The sequence below is a fragment of the Equus caballus genome, chromosome 27, assembly GCF_041296265.1.
Source record: "Equus caballus isolate H_3958 breed thoroughbred chromosome 27, TB-T2T, whole genome shotgun sequence".
Taxonomy (NCBI): domain Eukaryota; kingdom Metazoa; phylum Chordata; class Mammalia; order Perissodactyla; family Equidae; genus Equus; species Equus caballus.
Window position 1 is genome coordinate 22,028,863 of NC_091710.1, and position 26,944 is coordinate 22,055,806.

Sequence of the window (26,944 nt, forward strand, 5' to 3'; positions counted from 1 at the left end):
ACCAAATTCTGGAAGGATAGAGCTATCCATGTACGTGGTGGGTAGATCTGAAAGACAAGTTTTTCTGTCATCAATATTTGTCGCTGGTCAATTCTGTTTGGGAAAATGCTCCAACCCCATGAGAATTGGTTCTGATCACATCAAGTGACTGGCTGTGTGGTGGAGGGCTGTGGTTCGCCACCTCTACTCAGTCTGTGGATTTGCTGAGAAAGAAACAGTTTTTATCTCTGCTGAAGGTGGCTATGACCCTTTGCTTGGAATCATCTGAGCCTAGCAACTGAGAGCCTGAGAGATTTTGAGTCATTTGGCACCAGGGCCATAAAAGCAGCCAGCAGAAAAGCCCATAACCACCACTGATGGGCTCTAGTGGGCTCCATTAGGCTTCAGGACATCCTGGCTCTGCGGGAACACCACAGCTTGTCAGAAAAACAATGCAGGCTTAGACAGCTTCTGGTTTGGACAAACCATTTACAAAGAGCCTAAGTTAAGCGGGCAGGTGGCCAATTTTTGAAATCTAGTGTCATTTGAAATGAACACAAACAGCGAGGGATGGAGGAAAACCATGAATACCACTGTGTTCAAATTAGCTGTGAGAGTTTCAGATCTTCTTGGTGTACGGTTTCAACTGGTAGAAACTTCATCTTAAAAATGCCCTACCTGTCCTTGGATTTTGATCTTCCATTAAAGCAACTTCATATGTTTTTTCAATAATTAGCCCTTTGGAGTATCCCAAGTATTTCTTTTTTCTTCTTTCTCTCACCCAAATGTAGAAATTGACCACCACTGGTATCTGGCCAGGGTCTTTTGCTTTCCTCTCCTGTACTGTTTAAACTTCCAGAAACCATTTCCATACAACCCGCTGCCATCCCTTCCTACTGCCCTTGCTGGCTCCAGCCCACCTGCAGTCTTTGGGCTGAGGCCATGGTCCCCAGAATCCACATTAGGTTGATTGCTGGGAGTGAGGTGGGAGGAGAGATCCAGAAGCCTGAGCTAACTCTACCAAAGGACTGACCTTCTGGAATCCTTACCAACCAGTCCACCTACATCCACAGACTGCATCATGTTAGCACTTTGAATTCTCATCTTAATCTCTATTTTGTTACCACTGACACTCCCTTATATTGTTCAAGGTTCTTTTGTTTATCTGTTGTTTGCATAACTATATTTTAAATTCCTAGGGAAGAGACTTTGTCTTTATTTCTTTTGTGCTGTCTTAGCCTCAATTTCACAGGAATTTAGAACTGGGTCTACATACAGTTGGTGGTCAATAAATGTTTGCATCTTGGGATCTCTTACTGGTAAATCATTTAGAACGCTGGTTCACAACATGTGGTGTGAAGACTACATTTTCTAAGACCCTTGCCGGAAGTCTTTGAGGTCAAGATTATTTTCATAATAATATTAAGGTCTTATTTGCCTTTTCACCATGTTGAAACTTGGACTGATGAGGCAAAAGCAAAGATGGGAAAAACTGTGGAAGCCTTAGCCCAAATCAAGGTAGTGGCACCAAACTGTGTTAGAAGTGAGTGCAATGGCCACACACTTGTAGTAAAACAAAAATGACTGGTTTCACTTAAGAATGCCCTAGTCAAAGTTTTAGAAATTATTAATTGTAGTAAATGTCAACCCTTGAGTACAGATTTTTTTAACGTCCTGTGTGATAAGGTGGGAATGATGCAGAAAGGACTTCGATTCCACACCAAAGTACAAAGGCTGCCTCGAGGAAAAGAGCCCGTCCAGGTGTCTGAGTTGTGAACTGACCTAGAGCTTTTTTCTTGGAACACTGCTTTTACTTGAAAAAATGGTTGGCAGTCAAACTGTAGCTATTCAGATTTAAATATTTGGGAGACGTTTTCTTAAAATTGAATGAAATGAGTCTGCCATTTGAAGAAATACAACTGACTGTGTTTTTTGCCAGTGATAAAATTCAAGCGTTCAAGTGAAAATTCGAATTTTGGGAAATTTCTGTCACGATAAACTCGACAGCTTCCCAAAGCTTAAAGACTTTTCTGATGAGATGGTTGATATTAGCAAATATTCTTTTTTTGATATTGTGTAATGAAATTTGTCAACATTTGGAAGACCTACATAACTTAGTGAACTGTTTTGCAGATGATGAAATCATTGGTGAATAAAAGATCCATCTAAAATGCAAGATAAACCAACAAAGTTTAATATGACATAGTACAACAAGTTCACTGATATGGTTCCATATTTCACATCGCAACTAACCCTTAAGAAGCTACCTGTTGTCAAATTTCAGTGTAACGTGAAAGCAAAAATATCCATAATTATCTGATAAGACTATTGAATGTCGTGTTTTCCAACTACACATCTGTGTAAACTGGATTTTCTTCATATATTTCAACTAGAGCAGCTCATCACAACAGATTAAACGCAGACACAGACGCTAGAATCCAGCTTTCTTAAGAGATTTTGCAAAGAAATTTGCAAAAGCGTAAAACAATGCCACTCTTCACACAAATTTTTTTGAATATAGTTTTTAAAAATACATATTTTATTTTAAAATAATTTTACAGTTGTAGAAAAGTTCCAAACATAGTACAAAGGGTTTCTGTATACCCTTTACTCAATTTTCCCGAAGGTTAACATCTTACGTCATCATGGTCTGTCTGTCAAAACTGAGAAATTAGCGTTGTTACCCAACTGGTAACTAAACTGTAGACTTTATTTGGATGTCACTAGTTTTCCCATTAATGCCCTTTTTCTGTTCCAGGATCCAATCTAGGATACCACCTTGCATTTAGAATGTAGTTAATTTTATATAAATATATGATATCTGTGAACATGCAATGGTTTATTATTATTTTAAGATGATTTGATAAAAACATTTTTGAAATTTATCAGTTTAAATTTCTTACACGGTAAATACTGATGGACATGACCCACATAAACAAAAGCCCTTTGGGATTCTCAACAGTTTTTAAATGTGTAAAGGGGTCCTGAGAACGAAAAGTTTGAGAACTGCTGACCCAGAACGTCCTGTAAGAGGAGTCTGTTTGTATTTGCAAACTGCCAGCCTGTAAGGACAGTCACAAGGTAGAGGGTTTACGTAATGTCTCCGGAGAGTTATTCCCTCCCCCTCCCCCAATGTGATCTATAAATATACGTACATGAGTGTGCAAAAGTAAACTCTGTGAGAAAGAACCTGGGTACTCGAACAGTGCTAGATCAAACCACTTCGTTTAGTCAGCCCACAAATCTTTGCTGAGTACCTGGTGCATTCCTGTAGGACAGAGGGAGGCTCTATCGAAAGAGCTGAAATTCTTTGGGGGGAAGTTAGACAGTAAACACCTAAAAAATTACATCACTTTAGGTGCTGGTACGTGGTCTAAAGCAGAGAGAATAAGGTGGGTGTCGTGGTAGAGAGCACTGTCAGCAGGAGAGGGCTGGGTGGGTGCATATGCGCGGCTCAGTCATATCAGGAAGAAGGCAGCCAGGCAAAGAACCGGTGGATGAACTTCCAAGGATGAGCTTGGAGCTTTTGAGTGGATGGAGGGAAGGCCGAGGCTGGGGGGTGGTGAGTGAGGAGGAGAGTAGGGGAAGGTGCAGCTGGGGAGATCAAGTAGGGCTCAAGGGCCGGGCAGGGGTTTGGGTTTTATTCCCATTGCCTGGGAAGCTTTGCTAGGCTTTAAGTAGGGGCCTGACAGTGTCTGATTGACTGGTGAAATCATCCTAGCCACTCCCAGGATGGACCGGAAGGTGCTGAGATGGAGGCAGGGGGAACAGACAGGCGCTTCACAGTAACCCAGGTGAGAGATGTTGGTGGCCTAGCCTGCAGGTGCACTGCCCAGATGGTAAGCACTGCCAGATCCAGGATCTGTGTCTGAGTTATTAGAAGCATGTTTTGCTAACAGACTGGATGTAGGTGGGAAAGAAAGAGCAATCAAGGAGAGATCTTAGGTTTCTGTCCTGAGCAGCTGGGTGCATGATTGTACCACTTTCTGAGATGGGGAAACCTCGAGGGCAGTGAACTGGCAAATGATATTCGGCACTTCTCTTTGGGTTCAAGTTAGGTTTGAGCCCTATTGAATAGTCAAGCGTATAAACTACAATTTAATCGAGCAGATGTTGTCAAGTTCCTACTCTGTGCAAGACGCTGATCTAGGTGTTGAAGGAGATCCTCATGAGTCATACTCACTCACACATACACACATACACACACACACACATTCACACACACATCATGTTTATCCCTCTCTCTCTCATCTCAGTGCTTTGGAGGCAGGGAAGGTGGAGTGAGCAAAGCCATCAGAGTGAATTATCCTCTCGTCCCACCCCATTCGTGGGGGTGTGCTGGGGATGACTGAGGGACAGCACATGCAGGGATCAGAGGAGGTGTGTGTTCTTGAGAGGACAGGTGACACGATTGGGTAACCATTTTGTAATTTTTTGGAATCCAAGAGATATAAATATAACATCTTTTATCTCTTTCTCCTGGGAAGCTCAGAGCATTTTATCTTACTCCTCCTTCCTGTATCTGCGGGAGAGCAGTGGGTGGAGGAATGTCCTTACTTATAAATATATTACGAGTAAATAATGAAAGTACTCAGAAAAGCAGGAGAGCAGACTGTTCCTTGTGGAGTGTCTGGCCGTGTTGTTTGGTTTAAAGATAATGAGAACAGGGCACTTGAGTGCTGAGAGTGGCCTGTGTTCAGCCACGGCCAGTGCCGATCAGGGGCAGAGGCTGGCGGGCCAAGCATCTTCCTCCCACACCCCCTCCTGCCCCCACCTCGTTCCTAAATTTGCAGACTGGGCCCTCTGGCTCTCTCTAGGCTGCTGTGCAGGCCTGACCTGGCAACTTGTGATGCCAGCATGGGGAGGTACCCACCAGCCTGACAGCAGCTTGTCCTCCCTGCATGACTTGCCATCTGCCAGGAACAGACAGCAATGGCCTGCAGGGGACCTCTGAGCTCTCCTTGGTGTCAAGTCTGGAGTCCTTTCCAAAACAGATTCTTTGGGGCTGGCTGGAATGATGCTGGCCCTGACTTTGTTTTTAGGATCAGGAACCACAGTGAAGGGATTTTTGAATCGACGAAGGGAAAGGATGAAGAATTATACGATCTTCCACAAAGCAGTAATATCATTGGTGTAATAAAGATAACGGTAGCTACCATTTATTTAATTCCTACTCTGCACCAAGAACTTTCAGGTAGTTTATATTCTTTGTTCTCCTCACAACAATGATATGATGTGGTTGTTGTTATTTCTATTTTGTAGATGAGGAAACTGAGGCTCAGGGATTAAATGACTTCCCCAAACTTATATAACTAGCAAGTGGCAAAGTCAGCCATCACACCTTGACATATGTGTCCCCAGAGCCCGAGCTTCTGCTCTGTTACGTATTCCTGCCTGACTCATATCCAAGTCACCTCCCACTTTTCGCCAAAAAGTTCAGTTGCCTTAGATTCCTCCGAAGAACTGAAAATAATCACTATCTCTTTGGGAGGTGGGGGGGGGGGTGCTTAATTCAAACATTTCTTGCATTTCTGGGAATACTCGGGTAGAAAACCAGACACGATCAACACCGGCCGTGAGTGTCAAGTCTGGGGTCATGGAGTGGAGTGTGATTCCGTGTGGAGGGGACATTGCACCTTCAGGGTGGCCTTCTCCCACAGCCAGGTGTTTATTTCGGACACAATAATTTCCCTCTAAGAGTCGTTGTCCGCCATTTGAAGCCATTTCTCCTTGTTTCTCTGGTTGATCAGATTTCATTTTCCTCTTCTAGGGTTAACATCTTTTCCCTGGGGCGGCTGAAGCCTCGAGGAGGTGGTCAGAAGGGGCACCCAAATCCAGGGTTCCAGCAGAAAAACCTCTCCTCATTTTCAAAGTTTCCCACGGCTAGAAGGTTGCCTGGTCCCTGTGGTTCTGAGGAAAAGTCTGGGGCTTTTATTAGAGGCCGTGTCATGTTTACTTTTGAAGTAGATTTCACATAACGCTTGAGCAGCTTGGCTCTCTCTGGAGGCCACGAAGGGCTGAACTTGGGCTTTCCCTGCAGGCAGTGGACTGGATGTATGCCGGTCCAGCCCGCACCTGGTAGATGGACTTTAGCTGTCCCATAGAGGTGATGTTGGGGAAAACTCCCCGGACAGAAGCCATCTTTGCAGGGGCCTTCACTTGCCTCCCAGCCCGATTACAGAGAACATGCCAGGTATTAGGGGAGGGGCATTTCTCCTGCAGTTGCCAATGGAGTGGAGCTCCTTGGGAAAGCAGTCTGTGATGTGTGAGGCCAGCTGGACGCAACGGGCCTGAAGGAGCCCCTGTGGTGGCGTGGACGGGGAGTGGGTGAAGTCCTCTTACAGAGGGGAAGGTATGAAGGTACCCTGCAACGCCCTTTGCCCTCCTGCCTCCTCCCCTTCCCTGTGCTTCCTCAGTGCCCTGGGCTTTAACTAGAAAGACTCACTTGCTTTGGGAACCAGCCAAGCTCTCTGCTCGCGCACTCAAAGTTGCAGGCAGGCAAGAGCAGGGCGAGGAGCTTACTGACGCCACATAGAGCACTGTGGCTGGAGGAGTGTTTTCACGTAGAACACGTTGTTTAATTCTCTAGCATCTTACTGTGATGAGCAGGGCGAACATGACTGTACCCACTTTATAGGCAGAAGGACTGATACCTAGAGAGGTGGTTTTCTCCAGGGTCACTGGCTTGCCCATCTCTTTTTTCATGAGGGCTTGGGAAAGGGGGATGCGTTTAAAAGCCAAGCAGAACAGCTTGAACTTACACTTTTAGTTTTCCCCTTAAAGCAAAGACCTTCCTGGACCCTTTCTACCCCTAAAAGGTTGAAACGACAGTGTCAGCTGAGACATCATCCCCAAACATTTCCCAAGCAGCTGTTTGGATCCACCCTGCCCAGGCCCCACTGTGGGGCCGTGCCCGCCCCGCTCCTGCAGTTTCTGACTCAGTCCCCACCAGAGAGAAGCAGGGCGCTGTGGAACTGGGGAAGCCCAGGGTGAGCCAGGTGGAACAGCGCTGCTTTTGCTCGTTAACAGTTTTCCCCATTTGTCAAAGGAAGTGAAAAACAAACAGTGCAGCGATTTTAATTACTCCGCATCGCGGAGGTGATCAAACACCCTGTGCCTTTAATTATGGAATCCAGAGGCAGCAGCTCAGAGGCGGCCTCATGGAGCCCCAGGGCTGCTGCAGCCTTGCCCAGGGAACCCTCTCCCTCTGCAGAACAGGCCTCCACGGTCGGTCCCCAGACCCAAGCTCCAGGATCTATGTTCTCCCTCCATGTTTAAGATGGACATACGGAAACAGGAGAATCTGTCTTCCTCGGGGTCCAGAGATTGCGCCGAGAGGGAGGGTCAGGGCAACGGTGGAATGGATTGAGGAGAGAGAAATGTATAAAAGGCTGTAAGAAAAGAAAACAAGTGGTATTTGGCGAGGCCGTTTGGAAGGAAGCTCACAAAGAGCAGGCCCGCCTGCTGTGCAGATCGGTTAGTGTGACTTCGGTGGGTCCAGGCTCTTTCTCTCAGGCCTCAGGAAGGCTGTTGTGGAGCTGCGCTCTCTGGGGTTTGAAAGAGGCCGGAGCCCAGACCTTGGAATTCTAGGATTCGCAGACGAGGAGCCGTCTTGCTTCGTCCCTGCGTGGAACCCATATGCCAGTTGGCTGGTCCTTTTTTTTGACATCTTGCCTCCTTTGGTGGCTGGTCCTAATTGATGCTCAGCTCGATCTTTGTTAAATACATTGTCACCCTCACTGCCCCCTCCACCTTTAGTTTTTTTTATTTTTAAGCTAGCAAGTGCATTTAGCCTGTAAGGTTGAAACATTTCATAACAGGCCTTTTGTGATTCCTCGGGATTGTGAACACGGGTTTTCACCGTGTTCACCCAGTGGTCTCTTGGGGTTCTTGCCACGTCAGGACTATCTTGCCTGAACACGAGCAGTTGTCTCGCCTGCAGCCAAATTATAGGACGTTGCTATTTTTTCAGAAGCTGCCACAAACCCACAGGTCTCATGGAGCATTTCACCAACCGCAGCAAAGGCTGCATTATCTCAGAAGCAGCAAACTGGCCGAATGGCACCTGACGTTGGGGAGGCCAGAGACCCGAGGGCAGTGTGTTTGTGATTGCCTGGAGATGCCCAGGATAACTTTCAACTTTTCATCCTCTTCCATGGGCAGTCAGCAGAATGTCGAATCTCGAAACAAGAGTATTTTCTCTGGAGAAGCAAAGCTTTTGAAAATAATAGGGAAGATGCTTAAAATGTTATATTTGATGCTGTTCGGCCGTATTGATCTGGGAACCGGGCCAGGGCGTGCACACACTTCTTTCACGAGAAGATTCAAGCCACAGGGAAATGGGGGAACTGAGCTGATTGAAAAGTGAGGCTGTAAGGGCTGAAGATGCGATATTTATTGGTTATTGACATTCAGCGCAGAGCCTCACTCAGCACCTGCAGTCGTGTTAACTGGGACTGAATCTAAAACGATCTCTCTTCTGGTGCACAGGACACTCAGTGTCTTTGCTTTTGTCTCATTGACACATAGTCTACAGTACTGAGGTCACCCTGTGGACCTTACTCCTCGAAGAACCCTGTTATTTCCTCTCCCACAAAGGCCACGGGTGCTGGAGTTTTTACCTTGACCCGGCTACAGACCACGTGACACAAGGCGAGTCACTCAGTTTCTCTGGGACTCAGTTCATGCTCTGTCAGGTGGGAGCTGAAGGTACTTTGACCACCACAAGTGAGTTTCGAATGTGACGAAGCTGTGTGGGATCACTGTGGAAAGTTACAGAGTGGTGTTGCTAACACATGGTAAACTCTAAGTTCGTTTAACTCCTGTGTTTTCTTTATCAATTTCCTCATCTTCATCTCTTTTCAGTGGTCAGCCCTGCTGGTTGCCCCCTTGGGCATCTTTCAGAGGCCCCCAGGCTGCGCTGAAGAAGACGTTCAGTGTCCACTGAACTTTTGCCTTTGGGCTTTTGCCGAATTGTTCCAATTCCGGTTATATCAGTCCTGGTTTTCAGGACGCAGTGTGTACACAGCCTGTAAACCCGAGAGGAAAGAAGGAAGGGACAGATCCTGAAAATTAGTGCATTGTCCTGCTGGATTTATTTTTCAGTCATGTTCCAAATTGACCAACCAACTAAATATCAAAGTTGGCAGCAAATCCATTCAACTGATTTTCATCTCACTGGTAGTTCTTGGGGTGGTCTCTATTTGAGCTTCCTGTATCACGAGGACGTCTTGGTGACTTGCAGACACAAATTCCAGGAAAGGAGACAAGGAGGAGTCTTGGTTGTGACACTCGAGTACACAGAGCTGGCAGCTGTGGAACAATAATGTGCTTCTGTGGAATAACCATTGTGGGTGTTGGAAGGCTGGAGGAGTGCTGAGCACCTGGAGATAAAAGCCTAAATATTTACACGTTGCTGCTGCTTCTTTGGAAAGATCAAAGGAGAGATTTTAGGCCAGCAGGTGGAGGGAGTGTCCATGCCTTTGGCAAGCCTTCTGCTGCCTGGACAAACAAGGATTGCATTTATGTGTTCCTCAGCTCCCTCCTAGTGCTAGTGTTTTTTCCAGCATACAAATGCCACCTCGTAGTGAGCTGGACCCAGGGGCCATGAGATGGTGCTGCGTCTCTCACGCAGCAGTGCTTGGTAAATTATGCATTTGGGGCCTTTGTTGGGGGCTGTGGAGCTGAGCCGAGACTGGAGAGGCCTCCCACGTGAATGTGATGGAATGAAGGGTCTGGTTCCAACTTACAATCAAGATCCCGGCAGTGGGGACTTTGAGACAGTTCAGCTTCATGCGGAGAGAAGGGGTAGAAGGAAACCCCGTTGTTTCCTGGCCTTCCCTTTCTGCACACGGCTCGAATTTCAGAGCTACAGATGCTGTGGAGAAGTCTTTAAAAAATGTATTTTATAATATTCTGTAGGACTCCGGTTGACTGAAGACCAGCCAAGGACCAGCCAGATCGGAGCTCCATAATTATTACCTTCCTCTTGCAGAGATTTAAAGTGGATTAAGTGATTAGAAGTGCCTAATTGCCTACAGACTCTCTTTATGACACTGGCAGGTGAAGACAGCTTGTAAATTACTGCTTTCTCCTGACCCCCAAATCAAGTGCAGCCACTCAGGCAGGGTCTGTGACCCAGATGGGCAGGCGGCAGCTGCAACTGGCTTTGCCTTGCTGACCAGGAGATCGGGAACTCTGCCAGAGCCTCAAATTATTTCTCCTTGTGGCAAGCGGGACGAAATGAAGATACCTGGAATGTTTGAATAAGGATTAGAAGGGCCTTAAAGCCGATGCTGAAACAACAGTTTGATTTTAGAGCTCTGGAAAGACGGTGGATTCGGAGTCAGGAGACGCAGATTCCGGTCCCTGAGGCGTGGGTTCGAGCGCCTGCTCTATGTACGCTAGTTACGTGGACCTTATACTGACCTTTCCTTGGGCGTGTCACGTGGGCTTTCTGGGCCTTGATAACCACCTCCCAGGGTTGTTGTGAGGGTTGTATGAAATCATTCTGTGGAACTCCTGAAGGTGGCATAAAGTGGTTGTTCAGTGTATTAGTTTCCTAGAGCTGCCAGAACAGAGTGTCTCAAGCTGGATGCCTTAACACAACATAGATGTATTCTCTCACAGTTCTGGAGGCTGGAGGGCTGCAATCAAGGTGTCAGTGGGACTGTGACCCCTCTGAAGGCTCTAGGGGAGGACCCTCCCTTGCCTCTTCTGGCATCTGGTGGTTGCTGGCAATCCTTGGCATTCCTTGGCTCATTGATGTGTCACTCCAATCTCTGCTTCTGGTTTCACACAGCCTCCTCACCCGGTCATTTGGGTCTACGCTTCCCCTTCCTATAACAGCACTAGCTATTGGATTAGGACACATCCTAATCCAGTATGACCTCATCTTTACTTCTTTATATCTGTAAAGACCCTATTTCCTAATAAATTCACAAGTCCTGGGAGTTAGGACTTCAACATATCGTTTTGTTTTGTTTTGCTGGGAAAGATTTGCCCTGAGCTAACATCTATTGCCAATCTTCCTCTTCCCCTCCCCCCCCCCCCAAAGCCCCAGGACACAGTTGTATATGCTAGTGGCAAGTCATTCCAGTTCTTCTATGTGGGATGCCATCTCAGCATGGCTTGATGAACGGTGTGTAGATCCACGTGCAGGATCTGAAGTGGCGAACTCCGGGCCACCAAAGCGGAGTGCACGAGCTTAACCACTCAGCCATGGGGCCGGCCCCTCCAGCATATCTTTTTTGAGAGACGCAATTCAACCCACAACTGTGAAGATGAGAATCTAGTCACATTTTCCCAGACGTCCCTCAGGTGTGGTCTGAATAGTGGGTGAGACCAAATGAAGGCTGAGGGATGGGATGGCTCAGCGCAGAGGTGTACTTGGTGGAAAGAGGGAGAGTTGGTGAACTCACTTGGTCCCCTGGTATGCTGCTGCCACTGAAAGTGCATTTGTTTATTTCTCTTAGTGTCACCTCCTGTTCCAGCTAAGTCCCGATGTGAAGGAGGGACTGGTGGTGGAGGACGGAAAACTTCATATTGACCTCTTCTTCCAAACCTGTTCCTAATCACAGAGGCCTCAATTTCTGCTTAGAGAGTGGAGCCCCATGTGGGCTCTAAGACACTGAAATGTCTGCACAAGTAGGTGCGTGCTGCCTGGCTCTCCCTGGAGAAGGCCCTGCCCAGGACAGCCCAGAGGTCCTGGAGGTGCTCTTGGCATTATTTTCTTTGGGACCAACTTCTAGGCTGGTTTTAATTTTAAGGATAAGGCCCAAAGAATAGAAATGGAAAGTTCTATTTAGATGTGGTTGGCCACACCACCAGTGCACTTTATTTTTGCTATTGTGACACCAGCTGAAGGGCTTAGTGTGGTGCTGGTGCTGAGTACAGAGGAGGAGGGTTCCGCCTCTAACAGCTCTCAGGCTGTGGGGAGCGCATGTCACAACAGTGCGCTACATCTGTTATATGCAGGTTACACAGGGAGCTAGGAGAACCTGGAAAGGGGCCCCTAACCCGGCATGGGTGAGAAGAGGAGAAGGAATGTCTGGGGAGGCGACGCCTTACACATGGATTGGTGGGGAGAGGAAGAGGAGAAGACAGTCTAGCCTTTAACAGGATAGAGAGGGACGAGCAAGCAGGACATGTTGCCAGCCACAGTGTGGTGAGCCTTGGGAATGGCTGGAATTAGTCAGCAAGGCAGCCGGATGGGGGGCCTTGCCTGGTCCCCAGATGTATTTACATTTCAGTGGGAGTTAGCAGTTGTTCAGGTTTCAAACTGAATTGCATCAGAAACTGTAAGAGCAGCTAAGGTCCTGGAGGAAAGCCAGCCAGGAACTGGGGCCAGCCCTTCTTCTGGTGTGTTCACTGCAAAAACATGTTATAAGGTACCATGCTTTACCCAGGGTCGTATTGACAGTGGGTCTAATGACGTCTCCAAGGAACATCTCTTACTCTAGGACAAAATAACCTGTGATGTCTCTGCCCTTTCTACCTGCTGACACCAGCATCCAATGGAGGTTCTATTGTGTAGTTTCCACGTCGTAGGGCTCCACAGAAAATTAGCCAAAAAACTCCTCCGATGCCAGGTGGCTTGAAATATCTCATTAGGAATAGCTGTGTGGGAAGAAAAAATATTTTTAGCAGTGGGTAGGCAGTGTTACTGAAATGTGACTTATCTGACATTATGGAACTTGGAATCATCAGTTCAAGTCAGATGGTACGATAGTAACTGTATCCACATTGGAGATCACAGATAGAGGATTCGGCACTACTAAGCCCATCTCAGGATACAGTGTTACCAGAAACAATTCTTTACCTAATGTTGCACAAATGCTACTCCGAGAATAAGTTTATAGACTCCTGGTGGAGTTCTGCGGCTTTGGGATTGGATCCGGTCTCTGAATTTCTGACGAGCTGAGGTCCGTAGTGGGGCTGCCGTGTGAGGTGATGAGAAGAAATGCCACAGTGAGGGTCTGCCAGGGGACAGATGCTGCAGCATTTGGTGCGGGGGATGTTGACACCCGTGGAAGGGAGGAGCAGAAGCAGGGCTGGGTAGTGGGGCTTCGGGGCAGGTGCCGCAGCCTCGGCCAGCCCCACGGGGAGTTCTGGGGCTGATGGCCTGTTGGAGTTGTCCCGTTGGGCTGCAATGGCTGGGCTTTTTCACCCTTCATTCATAAGTCGCTGGGGGTGGGCCCCCTGGGTCGGGTGTGACCGTGGGTGAGGTGGGTCTTTGCAGCAGAGGCCATTCCCCAGGCGGCATATAGACGCTGAAGCCTGAACACCAACTCCACTCACAGCACCTGGGGCAAGAAGTTCTTCCTGGAGAGGGCACCTGGGCCGGGCATGTCCCTGTCCACCACGGGAAGTTCCAAGTACTTATTTTAATGTGGGTCCAGACTACTCAGGCAGTAAGCAAGTCCCAGCCTACCGACTTGGGAGGATAGCCTATTAGGGTGGTAAGAAGTAGGAATTGCTGCTTGCAGTAGGCATTACATTGCTAGTGCTCAGTTTTAGACAGAATAAGTACTTAAATTTACTTCCCACTCTGACCCTAATGTCTTCATATGTCACAGGTCTCTGCGTTTTATCATTCCTGACAAAATGCTCACCTGTAAAATCTGGGAATGTGGCAGAAGAGGCGAGGCACACCCGAATCCAGATGCCTGCTCCTCCTCTCAGCCCCTCTCACTGGCCTCGCAGGGACCTGACCTGGGAGGATGGTCTTTGTTGGGCGTCTCTGCACTCCTGGTCCCCACTAGTCAAAGTCACAAGTGTCTGGTTTTCTCAAAGTTCAAAAGGGTGGCTTTGGTTTTTCCCCACCAAAAATGATTCCTGAAAGGAAGACAGTAAATCTTCTGGGCTGCAGTGAGGCGTAGGGCAGGAATGTCATTGGAAGAGTTAGGGATCTCCATTGTGCCTTTTACTTGCAGGGTGAGCGTGGATAAGTCCCTAATCTTCCTGGGTGCCTTTTCTGTGTGCTCTGTGCATGTGAGGAACAGGTTAGATGGCCCCTAAGGTCCTTTCTGGTATTGTGATTCCCTCATCCATCTCCATCAGGGCATGTGGTCTCGTTCTCTCTCTAAGCTCTTCAGTTCCCGTTGCCCGAATCCCAGGCCCCTTAACTTTTACGCTGCCTTGACCTTCCTTCGCACTTGCACTGCCACCTGAAGTGTTCACATTCCTCTGTTTCCTTGCCAGCCCTCCCATGACACTGAGCTTCAGCCCCACCTCCCTCTCTGCAAGTGGGGAAGGTGGGTAGGAGGGAGACAGGGGTGGTGACATTGATTTAAGGTCAGTCCGGCCTAAGCAGGTGGGCAGGATGGGTGGAGGGCTGAAAATTTGCTGCTGGGCTTGAGGTGGGGTGGGGCTGGGGCGGACCTGATGGGAGGTGAGGCATTAGAAGTGCATCACCCAGTCCATACTTGATATGCCCACTCCTTTCCCCAAAGCCAGAAACTGCTGAGCCAGGCGATGAGTCTATATTAATACAGTTTCATTTCCTGGAACCTGCCCAATCCCTGCTCACCTCAGCTGAAAAGATGAGAAGAATTGATTCGGGGCGAGAATTTGAAAGTGTAACTACGTTAGGAACTGGAGTGGTGAGATGCGTGCCTCCTCCAACATCAGGGCTGCTGCCAGACAGCCAAGCTGTCCTTTCTGGCGAGATGACAAGACCCCCGATCCTCTGATGTGGGCCACATGCTCGTTACCTGGCATCCCAGTGGTCATGACCATCTGCTCAGTTTGCCCCCTCACAAGATGGCAAAGCAGATTTCACAAGACACCAGTACCAGCATGCCGGGGGCGAGCAGGTGAATGTGCTCAAATCAGGGAAAAACCGAGTAGCCTTCCCAGGAGGGCCTGGTGAAAACCCCTGAGAAGGTGCCCTAGGCAGTGCACCAGAATGCCAGCCGCATCCTAGAATGATTCCATTTTGCTTGATTTTAGAACCCGTAAAAACACCACATGCTGTTCAAATGAGGAATAGATTGGTGCTGCCCTGAATGGGCATTCTCAGTGAGGTCCAGGCTGGTTTATGCGCCTACCCAGAGCACTGAGCAAAAGAAACAGTGTCAGGAATCTAATCGCTTCTCTTTAAGACCCTTGAAAGTCTCTCGGATTTTCCACCTCCATCACACAGCATCTAAAAGGTTTAACTAGGTGAAAAGTACACTTCTGTGCAATTGTTTTCCAGCCATGTCAAGCTGCTGATGTTCGAGTTGAGTTAGTTAAGGTAACGCTAGATAAACCCTGGAGTCCTGGTGCATTACAAGCTTATGTCTCAATACACAAAGTTCAGTGGGCACTGGGAGATGGGGCCGTGGGCTCTTCTCCATGCAGCCACTCAGGAACTCAGGCTTTCAGAGACCCTGCCTCCTCGAACCTGCAGGTGCCAAGGTTGACCAGGGCATCAGTATCCAGCCCGCAGAAGGGGGAGCAGAGAGACTGTGCAGCAGACCTTGAAGGCCCAGGCCTGGAAGTGTGCACGTACTTCTGCCCATATTCCATTGGCCAGAACGCAGTTACATGGCACACTACATGAGAGGATGGGAAATTCAGCTTAATATTTTGTGGCTGGGGAAAATGAAAAGCAAAAACACCTATGTCTCTGTTACAGAAAATGTGGAGGATTTGTTTCTAGAAAATCATCTTTCATCACTGGTGCATACATGGTATCTATCTGTCTGTCAATCAGTCAGTCAGTCATCTATCTATCTATGTATCTGTCATCTGTCTCTCATTTACCATCTTTAATAACAGAGTGAGCGCCCCCACAACACTTTTCAAAGCAAAGTTCAGATCTGACAACAACTTGCCTCTTGTCATGTGGTTTTCTCTCATCCTGCCCTTCTGAAGTAATCGTCACCCCCAATCCTGTCCTCATTTTTTTGCCAAACATTTCTCAAGTTATATCGTATCTACGTATATCCTCAAGATGTGTGTGTATTTATTTCAGTTGATTTTGACTTTACACAAAAGATCTCACGTATGTGCTCTTTGACTTAATTTTTATCGTGTAGGTATTAGATCGCTATGATTCATCCGTATTCTGGCGTGTTGTGTGCTTCATTCATGTTGTGACTACACTTCAATTTATTCATCCACTCTCTTGTAGATGCACATTTGGGCTGATTGCAGGTTTTGCTGTTGGAAAGATGCTATTATCATCCTTTACATGCCTCGTGTTGTACATGAGCGAGAGTTTTCCTTGCTTGTAAACTGGGAGTGCAGTCGCTGGGTTGTTTAGCTTGATGAGATAACGCTTCACTTTCAACTTAGCCTCCTGTCAAAAATGTATAAAAGACGCTCTGTGTCCCACACCTTCACCGACACTTGATATAGTAAGAGGTTTTAATTTTTGCTAATCCCTTCATTTTTGTTAATGAGAGTAACATGCATGCTTTTATATGCTTAGCTTCACCTAGTAGCTGAATTCTACTACTATCGTTGTTTTCACTACTTCTCACTGCATCCCAAAGCAAGAGGTGGCACGAGATCTCAAAGCAACTCTCAGCTGGGAAAAGAAGTTCTGACTGAAGAATTTCATGAAGGGGCAAACTCGCACGCACACTTTTGTGTTTATGGATGGGTAGCCCCTGAATTCACAACATTTTGATTCCTATGTTTTCCTATCTTGGCCTCTCCAGATACTAGTACATGGATTCATCGATTTTACTGATTTTAGGAAAAGTAACAGACAAACTGAGATCAAACAGGGTTCCTCAGAGAAGCCAAGACAAGTTAGTATGCTGTAGTGGAAAATGGAGCTGAAAACGTCTGCTGGCTGACTGACAGCCCATGCAGCAGCTTCAGAGTATGGATTAAAATGAAAGTAATGGTTTTCCCTGCAGCAGCTTGGGCTGTCTCGTCGGTGCCCTCCTCTGCAGTTGGATACAGGTGCAGAGTGGTGCCTCCGAGTCCTGCATGTGCTGGCTGCATTTAAATTTGCCCTCAATCTGTCTGCTTCAGTAGGGGCAGTCTTGTGAAGATATATCATGTAAACAAGTTACAGTAATGGAATACTCATTTATAAACTGCATTTTCGAAGGCTTGTATCCACTGTAAAAAGAAAATTCTTGTCTTTCAGCTTGTTAGGAAAATCCACCGGTCTTGAGCGTGCACCCACTCCACCCAGGTAGCTAATGCACTGGAAAGCGAGGGGTCCACACTGGCTGTCCTCCTTTGAGTGGTGGGGGCGGGCAGGGGCCGACTCTTTAAAATGTGAGTGGCTTTTCCACCTGGGTGCACAGCCCTTTAGTTTGATGGAAGGAGCAACAGAAAACATAAGAAGCATCTTCTACTCCCTCGTATTTTCTCCTCCCTCTCTTGCTTCTCTTGGGCTAGTGATCTTTTTTGTTTCTCTCTGCGTCTGGCTTTCCTCCTGTGATGGGGGCTCTGTTTTGGCTCTGACTTGAAGTGATAAACCAATGGAAATCCAAACCCTCCATCACCCACCCCTGTCCCCTCTCTAAAAGTGCCAGAAAGAGAAGGAAAATGCTTCAGACCCACTGTGACTGGTGGAGGTGCTGGAGTTTACCCATTCATATCCTGCAAAAGCAAACAGCCTTTTCCCTGACAAGAGCACTGCCTCACGCTGCCCAGACCCCTCAGCAGGTGCAGGTGAGGCTGCTGATCATTACTGCCAGGCCCCTAGGGGCCTCCCAAAAGTGGCCTCTCCGAAAGGGCCTTTTGGGAACCCAGATGGAACAGCTTTGTCTTTTGGAAGACCTGCTGGCCCCGTCTGCCTCTTCGCACATCAGTCTCTACTGCTGGGAGGAGGCAGAGATCCAACACTGAAATCCTAGCGAGGACCATTGGGCCATGGGACAAGTAAAGACTCTAGAATGACATGTGGGAGAGCCAAAGCCACTGTCTACCAGCTGATGTGAATATTGTTTTTGTGTGTAGGAGACAGGGATCCTGTCCGTGTTTATGTAGAGTGGTGTGTGCTGGATCCCAGCATGTGAACTTTCTCTGCAGGATCAGAACCTTGTAGCTCTTGTTCACTGTTGCAAACTTAGCACCCAGAGCAGCACCCCGCACACAGTAAATGCTCAAGAAAATTCTTTTTAACGAGTAAAAGGGGCATCCTAGTGGGGCTGTATAATGTCCTGGATTTGGGCAGAGGCCGTTTGGTGAATTCTATACAAACTCTGAGGGGCTAGAGTAGTCTGAAGCCTTGGGCTCCATTCATGCCCCCTGGAGTTGACAGTTTAGGCTTGTGCATTCAGACAAAGGACAAGGGGTCAGAGAGGGGAGAAATGGCAAGGAACCAGGTGCGCGTGCCTCCTGGGAGGTGACAGAGGCACACGTGCATGCCCACAGAGGCTGGCCCCCATTGGGGAATGTTTCTGCTCTCTTTTCCAGATGGCATCAGGCTAGCCTGTGCCATATGTGAATGAGACTGACAGATATGATTCCACAGCCCAGGGCCGAGGGTGAGGCGTGTGTGCCCAGCAGTGGCAGATGCCTCTGAGTCAGGAATCACAGAGGCTGGTTTTACAAGTGAAGAAAATGGTGCCATTAAAAGGCAATTATTCAAGCGGTGTGAGTCAGCGATGCAGCTTCTGGCGATGCCAAGCAAGAGAAGGGAGTGGTATGGGGAGTTTTCACTCTTTCTCTTTTTTAAAACAGCTCAGGCTGGAAAGCAGGGCTTACACCTGGATGGGGATGATGTATGGTGAGGGCTCTGGACTGCCAAATTCCTTTATCTGAGCAACATCAGGAATGGGGAAGGCAGCGTCAGACCACAAGAAAGGACTCCATCCCGAGAAACAGGGAATCCAAAAGGTTCTTCATGCTGGTCGTGTGTTTGATCTTCACCCTGATCTCAGCCACTTCATGGGAGGGTCAGGTTCGCCTGTCTGGCCGCCTATGGGGTGTGGTGAATTAAAGGGAAGTGTGTGCTGGAGGCTGCCAGCCCCAAGAGCTGGGTTCGGGCATCTCCTTCATCAGTGCTGCTCTGTGCTGCTCCCTGCCCCCTTTCTCTCGCATGATTTCATGAAAGACAAAAACACTTTCATTTCTGGAGTACTTTATAGGGTTGTATTTTCCTAAGGCTTCTTGGTCTGCTGCCACGGCAACCAGCCCTGCATCACTCACCTTCACGTGGAGGGAGACGTGAAGGGCACAGGACAGACCCTGCTTCCAGCCATTCTCTTCAACGCCTGGGCCTGAGGGGGCGGCGTGGTCACTGCGGAGATGTCTGCTGAAGCCACAAGTTTGCCTCTCAAAATTTTCTCCTTTCGTTGCTAGCGAAGCTAGAGGGGAAGGTGTTTGTATGTACCCCAGCAGGACAGTGGCAGGGCCCCAGAGGGAACCGAGCAAAGATCAGGCCACAGCCATGAAAGCGCTAAAGGTGGGTTCTGGTTCAGGGCCCTTCGGAAGTGGATTAAAAGCTCAAAAGGATCACAAAGGAGCAGACCAAGGCTTATTTGTTTTGGGCTGAAAATGGGCCAGCCCTAATTCTCATACATTTCCCCCTGCTGAGCGGAGTTTGATCCTCTCTGATTTTGTTAAAACAAAGCAAGAACAACGTCAGCAGCCTTTTGGATATTAATAATTTTAAAATGTGGCTGAATTTAAAGAGCAGTGGCATGCCTCGTATCTGTTTCACATTCATAACCAGGGGATGCTTCATTATAACTGGTGGCATTTTTTTTTTCCTGAGGAAGATTAGCTCTGAAATAACATCTGTTGCCACTCTCCCTTGTTTTTTGCTTAAGGAAGATTAGCTCTGAGCTAACTTCTGTGCCAATCTTCCTCCACTTTACATATGGGTTGCTGCCACAGCATGGCTGATGAGTGGTGTAGGTCCACACCTGGGATCCAGACCCGTGAACCTGGGCCACAAAAGTGGAGCACGCTAAACTTAACCACTACACCACGTGGCCAGCCCTAACCAGTGGCGTTTTTAGTCTACCATTCAGATGGTCAAAATTGAAGGAGACAGAAGTCCAGTCTCTCCACACTGGGCACTGGGAAGCAGAGGGCCAGAGCTGCCAAGAGTGGTGTCCTTGGGAGCCACGCCCTTTGGTGTGAGTGAGAATGAGCATGTGGTGCATAGTGGGGGGTCCTGGACTGGATGGAGAAGAGTCAGACTGGACAGAAGGGTGCTGTGGTTTTTCAGGGTATCAGCTCAGTGTGAGGGTGAAATTAGGTGCTGAATCTGAGGGTAAGTCAGGTGACAGAGGCATAGAAAATCTGGATGTGCAGCCGAAGCAGAACCAGAATGTGTGGGAAGAGGATAGTGCACCCGGGTTGGTTCAGATGAATGCAGGGAAGACAGTCTGGGCCCTGAGGTCAGTTATAGCTTCCCAGGCTCCACCCGGACAGTTGGGGCTCTTAGGCCACAGCCTGAAATTCTGGGCAAGATGTCTGCCCTTCACTTTCATTTTAAGTATTTTTATGGCACTCCCTAGAGTGAGGCAGTAGGGAACAGACTGAAGGGCTCACGGTGCTGAGTTCCAGGAGGCGGCCCAGGGTGAGGACTAAGCTGATGGGCACAGAGTCAGCCAAGGCTTAGACAGCTGACTGCCACTTACAGGCTGTGTGACCTTCGGGGACTTACTCAACTCCTAAGCCTTAGTTTTCTCATCTAGAAAATGAGGCTGATGACTCTACGTGTCTCTGTGAGGAAATTAAATCAGCCGGTAAGCCCTTACGCTAAGCTGGGCTCAGGAGCAGCATTTAATATATTTATAATAATAAGACAAAATCTTTGTTCCTTCTGAGTCTGGAGCTTTCATGAGGGTCAGGCACTGTTGGGAGCATCTTTAGAGGAGACACAATTCCTGAAACTGGCGAGTTCACAAAGTCATATGGAGCGGCAGCTTAGAAATTCAGAAATGTGCCCCTAAAAGCGAGAGAGGCTCTTTGGTTGAAATTGCCATGGGTCTTAAATCCTGTTTTTAAAGGGCTAGTGAGGGGAGAGAGTGGGTAGAAAGTAGGTTTTTAGATCTTATAGGTGAGCTTATAGTGAAAATGCCCCAAACTGTGACAGGACACCCACTAGTGGGGCACCAAGGGCTTCTCTCCCCAAGGGACTGGGCAGAGGAGATGTCACCCTGGAGAACATGACTGCTGTGGCCACCTCAGGGCCACACAGTGAGTGGCTGCGGGTCTAGAGAGCTGGCATACATCCAGGCTTCCCTTTGCGTTCCCCATGAAGCAGGTCATGGTGGGACGAGCACTGGTAGGCAAGAGAGAAGGTGGGATGGAGCTCACATCAATCTGCTCCATTGCCAGTATCAGCACCTGCTGACAGCAAAAAATAGACACATGTTCATGAAGCGTGGGGTCTTCACAGGCATGAGGCCCGAGTATCAGTTGGTGGTGGAATTCAGTGGAAATGAGCCATTTTTGTGGATGATATTGTTAACACAAAAGAGAAAGCCTATGATGGAAATAAAGGCTGTGAGTTCAACACAGCGACTGTGTTATCCTCTCCCTTAGTCTTTAATGTGGTTCTATTTATTTCTCTTCTTAAATATTTATAGCATCCCTCTTGAAAATAAGAATAATGATAATACAAAATTAATAATATTCATCATAATAGTGGTCATATCTGCGTTTGAGTGTCTACCATGTGCCACAGTCTTAGATGCTTTTTATCTTTATTGGCTCTAATCTTCACAATAACCCTGTGAGGATGTTCCCCTGGTTCATAAATGAGAGAACAAGGACTGAGGGAGGCTATGTAACTTGTTCAAAAACCTAGTTGGCAAGTGAGCAACCTGGATTTGAACTAATGTCTGTTTCCTCTGAAGAGCCTTGCATGGGATTTGGGATCTTTGAGTCAGAGCTATTTTAGCATTATCAGAAATGGAATGGAATGAAGAATATTACTCTTTGCTATGAAGCCTCATGTTTCTCTGGCTTTTCAGCCTGTGCCTCTGAAATCTGCTCTTGAGATGCACAAAGAAGCAGAAAAGAAGGCTTCATATTTGTATCTGAAGATCCTGAAAAAGGCCATTCCTTGCACCTTGGGAAACGTTTTGAGAACTGGCTGTTCTCCCTCATTCTCTCTTTCCATCTTGGTCTTGAGCTCTGTGTACCCTTCTCTCCCTTGTATTCTGCTGCCTTCTCTACTTATGTTGCATAATCTCAAGTTGGCCCCACCAATGCCCCTTGCATATATCTTCTCATGTCTACTGGTAGTAAGGTTTTCTCTGCGCCAGGGAAAAGAATTAGTTTTTGAGTTGGAACCCATTTCCCTCCACTTTAATCCTATCCATGCTTAAATTATCAACTCCATAGAACCTTCTTGAAGAGTTCCTTATAATCCCTCTTGTCTTCTCAAATTCTGTAGCGCTTTTTACCAGCCAGATTACCCTTGCTGCCCGTGCCTTGGGTGTTTGTGTGCATATGTCTCTTCTCACTCAAGACTCGTAAAGATTTGGAAGACAGGAGTTGTACCTTCTGTTATCCTTGTGCCTCACACATAGTAGATGATCAATAACCATTATTGAATAAACAAAGGCGCTTCCCTCTGTGTTTTCTTTATTGTTTTTCCTAGCTACACCTCAGAGTCTTACACCATCATGCTACACATGTCAACAGACCTGTTAGTGTGTAGAGACCTGGGACAGCAAGTGAGAATCTGATAAGATTCCTGTTCAGATACTGCCTCCACTTCCACTCTGGGCTTCTTGACTAAAATACAGGCAGCACTGTCCTCTGTGAATACTGAAGAGTGATGGGTTATTCAGTTCTTCAGTGTTCCATTTGGAATGTGTCAGGATGGGGAGCAATGAGGAAGCTTTCATTCACATCAATTTCAGATCTAGAGAATCAAACTCTTTCCTCCCCTTACTCTTGTTTCCCTCCTCACAATGTCCCAAAGCCTCAAATTGTAGCACAGTCAGCAAGTTTCCAAAGTGGGGGGTCACCGCACGTTGGCTTTAATGGGAGGTAGGACTGACCAGTAAGTGATCAACAACCCTGCCCTGTCTCTGCTCTAGCTGCTGATTCAGGACCATGGACAAGGCTAATGAAAGTTAGTCATATTTCCCTTGCTTTTTCTTGCCAGCTCATCTGAAATTCCGAAGGCCAATGAAGCTGGGAATCCTATGCTAAACAAGCCAGACGAGAGGAGCAAATGGCAGCCTTCTCTCTTGGGAATTCCGCTCTTTGAATCATAGATCAGGCTCTCTGGTTGTCAAAAGTGACCTACACAGAGAGAGTTTTCTTTTCTTGGAGAAAAGGCCTCATGCACAAACCAGGCTGACACTTGTCCACTAATTGTCTCCCACTGGAATTTAACTTATTCAGGTATTCTATTCTGCCCTTGCAGATTTTGGAGGGGTCTTTATTGCCTTTTTACTGCATATGGGCTTGTTCAAATCAATATTCTTATATGAAACAGTGAGAAAAGCCATGCTATTCTCTTCTTCCTTTGAATTTTTTTTTAGTATACACATTTTATATTCTGCCTTTAAAGCTATTTCTGCTGCACAGCTGCTTTACCGAGACTCAGACTCCTACGGGCCCTGCTCGGCCTGCCGTGTACCTTGAATATCCTTTCACAGTGTTTGATTTCTGCAGTCAGTTGTATAATGAGGAAGGAGTGTGCAGTGAGTTCGGAGATTCCTATTAACCAGGTCACCCATGAATCTATTTTTGTGCACTTCTTTATTAGAAATAGCAGGGAACATGATAATATTTAAACACAACTACTTACAGGAGCTTAGCTTCGAAAATACAACTTAGTAAGTTTTCTTCTCCCATTTGACATTTCGAAATGTTGTACTGCATTTTCCCATCATCAAAACACCTCTTCTCCATTTGCTTTCCAGGATGTGACTACAGATCATTACAAATGACAATTATGTTCTGGATGGTCATTTGGATTTGTGATCCTCTGCCCTGGTTAGACTGTATCTGGAGTGTTTCATTCTGTTCTGTCACTCCTTTTGAAGATGGCCCATAAAGAGATGGACACAGTCCAAGATGATAAGGCAGGACAGGGGTTGGGAATAGACAGAGGAGAGCTATCATAACAGTTGAGGGAGGATATCTCATGAGAAGGGAGAGTAGACTTGTTCTCTGTTGTACCCAAAGACAGAATCAATGAATGAAATCCACAGTGGGACAGATTTTGACTCAGCCTAAAAATGTACCTAACCCCTGGAGGTGTCAGACTCTCTGGAGCAGGCTGCCATGGGAGGCAGTAAGCACCCAGGCACTGCAGGTGCTGGGCTCCAGGTGGCTGGGTTGTCTGCCAGGAAGGATCCTTCCAGAAGTAAAGGTCCACTTCAGTTATGAGAGTCCATGGTCCTTATTATCTGACATTGCTCTTGGTACTCAGGATATTGAAAAACCAGAGGTTGTCTCTTAGGAGCAGAAACTGAATCCTTTTGAATTGCTAAATACAAATGCCCTAATGGACCATTACAACCAAGGCCAAGGATAGACAGTGAGCATGTAGCTGGTGAGGCAGGCGGCCTTTTATTCCAGGCAGATACTTTACTTTGTGGCCCAGCTATTCAGATGGTTTCCAAAATCACTTAAAATGGGCCACAATCCTTCATTTTGTTGCATTGGTCAAGACCTGGCCAACATCTTACCCAACGTTAGGATATCATTAAAAATGTAATAATGAACCCTTTCAAAGGAATAGAGTTTTACAGTTTATATAGTATCTTCTCCTATATTTCTCATTTTGATCTTCACCATAGTTCTCTAAGGAAGAATGGCAAATATTATTATCTCAATTTTTATAGGGAGGACACTGAGACCTAGAGGTTTACTGCCTCAGCCCACATCACAGTTGGCAGGTAGCGTTAGACTGGGGATGGGCCTGGAGTGTGGATATTGGAATCATGCAAGCTCAGCGCTATTTATGACCATGCCAATAATCAACAGTGTGACTTCAGACCATCTCATGCGTAAAACGAGGGCTTTGGAGTAAGATGAACTCCAAGGTGCCCACTGTGTTTCTGTTGTCTGAGAGTCTCCTGCCTCTCCTATGCATGCTAGCCAGCACAGTTCTTACTGTTTGCCTGGCAGGCAGGAGGCAAAACGGAGTGGAGTTCGTGGCTTGGAGGAAGCATTCCATTGAGCTGGTGTGTGTTTCTAGGGTGGTGACATTACACTCCCGTTGCTATAAGACACCTTTGTGACAGATCACTTTCACAAGCTTGAGACTCTTGGCTGTATTTTGATCCAGAGTTTGGAATTTGAGGATGTGTTTGTTTCCCTCTGTGGGCTCAGTTGTGGTGTGGGGTGGTGGAAGTGGTCTTTGTGAATTTCAGCAATCCTACACGTAGAAGAGTCGGCAGGAAAAGTGAGGGTTCCTCACTTGACAAGGTATAAGTTTGCAAGGAAAGTTATAGTTTAGTTCAATTTTGTAATTTTACTTTTTAATTTTCTAAGTATGTCTATTGAACTCAAAACTAGATTTTATATTGCTTATAAGACTCTTGACAAAGCTAATTTGTATTCTTAGAAATGTAATAATGTTCATTGTAGAAAATTTATAAATAAAGAAAATTACGTAAGCAATTACTTATAATCTCCCAAAGATAACTGCTATTAAAATTTTGTTAAAACTTCCTAAAATGTGTTTCTATGCACCTATACACACTTTAAAACAAATTTATATTTGTTTTAAATACAAATATATATATATTTTTATATATATACAAAATTGTATTTCTATAAATTGATTTGTAAACTTCCTTTGTTGGTAATGGTAAATTTTTCTTATTTCACTAAATGTTCTTTTAAAGAAGAATTTGATTTGAATTTAGGAGTCAGTAGTCTAGTATGTGGCTGTATCAAAGTTCATTTAACCTATTTCCTATTGTTGGATATATTGGATGCTTGCAGTGTTTTGTTAATAAAATCCTACGTGAAAATATCCTCTACATAAACCCTTGACAACGCATTTGATATGTCTGATTTGTCAAACAGAGAAAACTAAAGCTGGATTTCTATTTTTAGGGTACCAGCAATTTTATTGGGCATTTGTGAGAAAATTATAAACTATACACTTACTATGGTTACTTGCCATGGTGACACCAAAGGTTTAGGGAGATCTTGCCCACTGTTACCATCCTCAGATCTGTTCCTGCGCACCTGGCTTTTCACATGCTTAATATCCGGCATAAACACCAAAGCAGTGGGCTCATTTTTCTTTTCTTTTTTGTTGATTCTCCTTTAGCCTGATGAAGTCCTCCGATATCGATCAGGATTTGTTTACAGACAGTTACTGCAAGGTGTGCAGTGCACAACTGATATCCGAGTCTCAGCGCGTGGCTCATTACGAGGTAAGGACAGCTTTCCCCACTCAGTGTTTTCAAATGGAAGAAAGAGTAGCGTGGTCAGGGTTGTAGGACTTGAGGATACCCGCCCCTGGACTTGGGGCAGATTCTTTAAGAACAACAAGGCTGGAGCCTTTCTGGTCTGGGCTCAGGCCAGGACCACGTGTATGTGTGGGGTTGGGAGTGAGGGCTGGGACATCACTCTCAGACCCTGGCTGCATCCCAGATTCTGTTTTTTCTTTTGTAACTCAGCCCCTGGAGACTCAGTGGGCTTTCTCTACTTGTTAAATCTGTCATTGCTCATCCCTGAAGTTCCTTTCAGGGACACAGGGCAGGATGCATTAATGCCAGCTTCTCTTGCCTTCTATGACCCTGAAGATAAGCCCAGAGGTCCTTTATTAATCACTGTGGGGGAAACGTGGCAGCCTCAGTGATTCAGCACCAAATTCCATTCACCTGATGGCCGCTGCCCTAAATGTGTTTATCAGCAAAAGGACTTCCCCTGTGGGGTCATAACAAAGTTTTAAAGCCCAAATACTCTTGAAGGACATTATTCAGTGGCTTTGGCTTTTTAGGATGGAAAAACAAGTGACTGCTCTTTGATCCTCTATTGGGAACACATGAGGATGAGAGAAAAGAGGTTGACCAGTGTCTGAGGAGGGAACAAGGTGCCACACATGGCAAAAAGGGGAAGC

At 46.7% G+C, this 26,944-nt stretch overlaps 1 protein-coding gene across 4 annotated transcripts in view; it reads left to right on the top strand.

Moving 5' to 3' along the window:
• Positions 1–26,944, top strand: part of ZMAT4 (zinc finger matrin-type 4) — a 321,138-nt gene that overhangs the window by 39,921 nt on the left and 254,273 nt on the right. For 3 of the 4 annotated variants that reach the window (XM_001490204.5, XM_070253545.1, XM_070253544.1), the window contains exon 2: positions 26,150–26,255. In XM_001490204.5, coding sequence (XP_001490254.2) covers positions 26,154–26,255 — 102 coding nt within the window. In that variant the 5' untranslated portion in view covers positions 26,150–26,153. Of the gene's footprint in view, positions 1–25,120; positions 25,294–26,149; positions 26,256–26,944 lie in introns of those variants that run through there. The other variant, XM_023630755.2, reaches the window with a different exon arrangement.